We start from the raw sequence: 6,624 nt of genomic DNA, 5'->3' as shown, positions 1-6,624 counted from the left end.
TCTCTCTCCCGCTTTCTCTTTTTCTCTCTCTCTCTCTCTCTCTCTCTCTCTCTCTCTCTCTCTCGTTGCTCACACATGACCATCGTCTATCTTTCTTTTCCTATTCGAACGTTCTAAGGACTGGACGTCTTCTCTCTTCTCCTCTTCTATCTTTTCCCTTTTCCAAGAAACTATTTCTCGCAGCGTTCACTATTTTCCCGTCGTTCTCCATGTCTGTTTTCGTTCGGTTTCCTTGTAAGTCTCAACTCTCCTGTTTTGTTCCCAACTTTGACCCTCCATACAGTCTTACCATTTCCACTTTCAATTCGGAGTCCTTGGCGATTTTTTTTCAACCCCTTTACTCACAACATTCATGTCATTTGGTGTGGCTACATCAATGATCTGACAGTACTTTTCCATCCTCCTGCATAACTTTACTTGGTACATACTCATACCAGTTCTCTGCTACTTCATATTGGTATTTACGGCATAAGAGCCAATGAAGATACATACACTTTATCGTGGCGGCGCTTTGTGCAAGGCTCTCACATCCACTAATTAGTCCTCTGCCACCATTCTTTCTTTCCTGTTTAAGTTTGCTTTCGGGTTAGCAACCCATGCAGTGTCATCAATTTTCTCGTCCTTCTGTCCAGTGTTGATATTTCCTCCTTAGTCCATTTGAGGATGGACGCTCTATATCTGACCACTGCAACTGCCCAGATAATCATTGTGGTAGTCAAATTTTTGGCATTCAGGTCGGATTTCAACACCATCTTCACCCGTTTTTGATGCGCCTCGCTGACCTTGACTTTCATTTCTCCGTGTAGAATGTCATCCAGCTCCAAAATCCCTAAATATTACCGTCCGATTCACCCATGGTCACTTCTGGTGGTAACCGAAATCCCCTGCAGGCTGCTTCCTTCCCTCTTTCCATATTAAGCACTGAGCATTTGGTCATCCCAAATTCCATACCGATGTCCCTACCACACTTCTGGACTGTTTCGGTTAAGGAATCTATCTGTTTTTCAGATTTCCCAAACAATTTCAGGTGATCCCTAAACAGAAGATGGTTCAATGATGGGCTTTTCTTCTCACATCGGTAACCCATCTTAACTTTCCTAAGGGTCATTGTTATGGGTATTAGTGCAATTACATATAGTAAGGGAAAAAAACAAGTCACCTTGGAAGATTCCCCTTTTAATATTAACTTCTCCCAGGAATACATTACTTTACAATTTGGTTTTCCACTCTTTCATGCTATGCATCAGAAAATTTGTGGTGTTGTCAGCAACGCCAAACATCTGCAGGCATTCAACGATCCAAGAATGAGGCATCATAACATATGCCTTCTTAAAGTCAATCCAAGCCATAGATGTTTTTTTACAATACCTGAAAACTGTTTTATCGATGACCAGGTAATCTTTGGTACCCTGAGAACTCTTCCTACATCCTTTTTGTTCCCTTGGTAGTATTTCTTCCTGTACCAGGAATGTATATGTCTTTTCCGCACATATTCCAGTGACATCTTCCAGATTATGTTTAGGCATACTATGGGACGGTAGTTTGCCACAATATTCCCCTTTCTTCTATCTTTCATTACAAGTGTTGTCCTCCCAGTCACCATCTACGCAGGGACTGTACCTTTCTGGACACGCTCATTCAATTGGGCTGCTAGTCTTCCATTCACCGCATGGCATCTCTTCAGCCAGAAGCCATGAATCCCATCTGGTCCGGGGGCTTTCCATTTAGGCACTTTACCCACTTGTTCTTTCACATCACCCGTGCCTATGACAATATTCCTTTGCTTGTTTCCTCCTTGTAATTCTGTCTTGATAGTTCCTATCCACATTGCATCCCTTTTATGCACCACATTGTTTCCCCATTATCCGCTCCAGAACTCCTTGGCTTGATTTGCATCAGGAGCAACATTTTCCCCATTGTCTCCTTCTAACGTTCGTAAGAATTGCTTCGGGTTAGTTTTGAACAAACTGTTCTCCTCGAACTGCTTCTTTCTGTTCACAAATCTTCTGATCTTCTGGCTTTTTGCCATGATCCTCTGTTTTAACTGCTCTATTACTTCATCAAACCCGTTCTTTCGTATTTTATATTTCTTCTCTAATTTTTCTCAGTCGGTCTTTTCCCCATTTTTCCAGTTTCCTCTTAACCATTTCTCAATTTTTCCTAGATCTTGCCTTTCCCGCATCATGTCCCTTTCAATGCGTCGTTTCCACCATGGTTCTTTTGCTCCACCATTTTTTGTTCCCTTAAGCTGTAATTTCTCCTCAACAAGCAGCGCAATGGCTCGGAGAAGATTCCATGTTTGTGTGATGTCCTCCGTCTGGATGTATGGTATGACAGCATTTATCTTTTGTGTTACTTTATTTATCACGCTCTTGTCTACCCTTTTCATATTCAGGGGGATTTTTTCTTCATCAACTCGGTGAGTCGTCTTTGAATTTCAAACAATTCATTATCCAGTTGGTTCGTTTCCCCTGCATGTCCACCCACCACAGTATCAGGGTTCACTGTATAACATTCCTGTTCCCCATCATTAACAGCCCCATCTTCATTCTCCTCTTCCTTCTGCCTACTCTTCTCCCTGCTTTCAACTCCTACCTCTCTGTTTTCAACTCCGACCATCGTTTGAGGGTCTCTCAGACTCTCACGAATCCGAGATACTTCTACTCCAGTTAAGTAACCCTTCCTCCTAACCACTCTCACTTGGTTCATTAGTTTGTTTTCTGACATCGGACACGTGTCCTTTTCCATCCAAAATTTCAAGGTACGTCGGCCTAATCCGCGGCTTCTTTCCAACTTCGCTCTTCCATGACATTCAATAAGCGTATCATACTCTTCCTTCGTCCACTTATGGCTGTTTTTGCGCACACCGTGTATGTGATCTGTTGCGACATAACGACCGTCCGAGGCCAGATCACTGCCCCTGGTGCGGGCGGTTTCGGACGTGCCGGGCGGGAAACATTCACCATGACCGGCTATAGCTCTGTAGTAACGCCGTGCGCATGCGTAGTCTCACGCATGCGTGGAATTCAACATCCAAGCGTTTCCCCTCTTTATTCTGTCTCTTTCTTGCTGGCCAGCGATTGAGCATGGACGTGTCAAGCTGTCTCTCTCATCTTTCGATCTCACGCCAGACAGCTCACATCAACATACCGATGTCTCAGCAACCATGTTCTCACAAACAGAAGACGTCTCAACAACCAAGAGTAAAGCTGTATATATTCCACCTTGAATAAATATTGTTGAGTTGATAGTTTGGAGTTCTGCGTACCGTTCATATCTTAATTTAATATAGGAAAGCAGGTGTACATCTAATGATGTATAACCCACTTTCCTATAACCGGTGACCCTCCGACGTGATTCAAACACGCAGCCCGCTGAGCTACAATAACAACTATTTCTATATAACCGATAACCAACATTCCTACAGCTCCATTCTCGCCGTTAATACTTTCCTTGCTGCATTGCATCGTGATTTCATGAGTCGTTCGTTCACTTCTCACGAGAGTTGTTATGAGATCCCATCTCTCTCTTCCTCTCTTTATTTGTATATACACGCACGATAGTATGTGCATACACATGTATATAAATAACGCGCTTGCATTGTGTTCGCCTCCATAACCACAGTGATTACCCTTATCCCAATCGTTCTTCCTGTAGTATTTAAAATCATCAATAATAATATGACCCCGGTATATTACAGCTGATCTTCGTCACTATTGATCAAATACTCAACAAGCGTTCTCCTTTCACTCATTAAACAATGTTCTCAGTCCTGTGCCACCATTCTTTCTTTTCATATACACCTATTATTATTATTATTATTATTATTATTATTATTATTATCATTATTGATATTATTATAGGAAAGTGGGTTATACATCATTAGATGTATACCTGACTTTCCTATATAAAATTAAAAATTAACGGAACGCTGAACTCCAGACTATCAACTTATACAACATTTATTCAGGTGGTAAATATATACATCTTTAGCTCTTGTTTGTTGTTACAGCTTCTGTGTGTGTGAGCATAGTTGTTGGGACGTAAGCGAGCTGTCGAGCGTAAGTTCGAAAGATGGAGAGAGACAGCTAAACACGTCCATGCTCAATCGCTGGCCAGCAAGAAAGAGACAGAATAGAAGCGGGAAAGCTTGGTTGTTGAATTCCACGCATGCGTGAGACTACGCATGAGCACGGCGTTACTACATTATCATTATTGTTATTATTATTATTATTGAGTGAGAGAGCAGTGCTTGCCATCAAAGTGACACTAGGGTAAAATGTACGAAGCCCATTATACCCATCATGACTACCCGTCTGATAAGGGTACATCAGGCACATGCATCACAACTACATGTGCGCGACATGGTGATCTCCTATCAAGATAAACAGCGCATGACCTTTGCAAGTGAGGCCCAGTTAGAATTTTCTTCAGGTCAAGTAGCCCATCCCGCTCAAAAGGTCCCTGAATAAGGTTTGTATAAGGATGTTGAGCAAAACACCCATATTTCCAAAGGCGAATTATTCAAACCCCAAAGACTACCTCTCAGCACATGGCTATGATGCTCCCCCACTACTTCTGCTCATGATCAGAGATGCACATATCGTCAGCCACTAAGGGACATGCTCAACTGGTTAAGGTCAAACAACTGACAAGCAAATCTGTGGTATTGAGCAGAATATTTGCTGTAGGCCATCTTTTATATCTATTATTATTATTATTGTTGTTGTTGTTGTTTGTTGCTGTTGTTAACATTATTATTATTATCTTTCTAGCGTTCCTGGGGAGCCACGTTGTGACGTCAGCAAAATGGCGACAGGCCAGGGATGTGTTCCTGTCGAATGTGGATAACCTGAGCGAGACAATGAAGCGACAACCAAGTCACATGATCACCACACGTGACCTGTTCGGTCTGACCAAGGACGAGGACATCAAGCTAGTGGACTCAGCACCGAGTGAGCAAGGAACCAACATCAAAAAATACAGCGAGACTTATGGAGGACTTCCGGTGTTTGATGCCAGCCTCACTGTGGAGACAGACGCCAAAACCGATGTGTACACTGGTCAGGTGACTGGTAAACTGGTTCAGAACCTTGATGATGACATCAACTCTACAATACCAAATTTGAACGAGCAGCAGGCGATGCAATTAGCTGTCGATTACGGCCACTTTTCTATGGAAGGGGCCCGCATAGACTACAATAAACCTCAATTGATGATCTTCGTGAAGGACGACGTAGGAATCCTGGTTTATCGAATTCAATATTATGCCGTATCTGATGGAAAAAATTATCGATTTTGCATGATAATCGATGCGAATAATGAAACGCTTGTTAAAAAATGGAACACACTAGAAACTACAAGAAACAAATACAAAATGAAAGGTATCGGAGGTAACAAATTGATAGGTAAATTGAGATACGGAGAAGTACTACCATATTTGGAAGTGACACGTGAAGGCGATGATTGTTATTTCGGGAACGACATCGTCACAGTGGTGAATCTGAATGGGGAAGAGTTTCTGCCTAATGAGGCAGGAAATGTCTATAATGTCAAATGCAACACTGGTGTGAAGGACGAAGTGAACGGAGCTTATTCTCCGATAAACGATGCTGTTTTCTATGGCAACATCGTCTACAATATGTACAGAGAATGGGTGAAAGTATCTCCGGTGAAAGAGCTGCCAATCGTTCTCCGTGTACACTATGGCCAAAACGTAGTGAATGCTTTTTACAATGGAAAAAACTTCACGTTTGGTGACGGCAACAGCGAGTATCGGCCGCTAGTAAGTCTTGATATCATTGCACACGAAATAAGCCATTGCTTCACCGAGGAACATTCGGGCTTGATATACGAGGGGCAGTCGGGTGGTATCGATGAATCGTTCAGTGACTTGGCTGGAGAGGCAGCCGAAAAGTTCTTAGGTAGAGAAGGGACTAACGAGTGGGAAATTGGAGAGGACGTTGCTACGAATCCAATTCGCAACGTGTGTAACCAATCAACTGACGGGATGTCGATCATACATGCTGGCGACTACAATGATGGTATGGACGTCCACTACCTCAGTGGGGTATTCAACAGGTTTTACTGTCTATTAAGCAGACGGAAAGGATGGGGTACGAAAAAGGTTTTGAAGACTGCAGCTCATTCCAATCGTTTCTACTGGCATCCGTCAACTACTTTCGTTGAGGCCGCTTGTGACTTCATGAAGTCCGCTTATGACTTTGGCTATGACACTAAACCTGTAGAGAGAGTTTTTAGAAAGGTTGGTATAAAAGTATGTCATCTGTCTTCATACATCCGAACAGTACACCAGAACTCGAAAATCGAGGGATTAAGTGCGGTCCCTGAAGAAGAAATCATGTTTAAACTGAAGATAAAGTCACAATTGAAGAATGTGAAAATTGTTACTTTTGATGGCATGGGAGAAGCGGATCTCTTTGTTTGCTACAAGAAACTCGGCTGCAGTGAGCATTTGACAAAATGGCGATCAAACAAGCCCGGGACAAACCAGAAAATTTTGATGGAAAGTCCAGAGAAAGGTAGTTATTACGTAATATTAAAATCAAAGGTCGAGTGTTTTATTAAGGATGTAACTTTAAAAGTAACGTTTCAAGAAAAGTG

General features: G+C 42.4%; 1 protein-coding gene across 1 annotated transcript in view; it reads left to right on the top strand.

The window, feature by feature from the left end:
• Positions 1-6,624, top strand: part of LOC106878664 (elastase) — an 11,058-nt gene that overhangs the window by 1,593 nt on the left and 2,841 nt on the right. The window contains exon 2 of the mRNA XM_014927949.2: positions 4,776-6,621. Coding sequence (XP_014783435.1) covers positions 4,776-6,621 — 1,846 coding nt within the window. The remainder of the gene's footprint in view (positions 1-4,775; positions 6,622-6,624) is intronic.

This window comes from Octopus bimaculoides, unplaced genomic scaffold, assembly GCF_001194135.2.
Source record: "Octopus bimaculoides isolate UCB-OBI-ISO-001 unplaced genomic scaffold, ASM119413v2 Scaffold_87364, whole genome shotgun sequence".
Lineage (NCBI taxonomy): Eukaryota > Metazoa > Mollusca > Cephalopoda > Octopoda > Octopodidae > Octopus > Octopus bimaculoides.
This window is presented reverse-complemented; position numbering and strand designations above follow the sequence as displayed.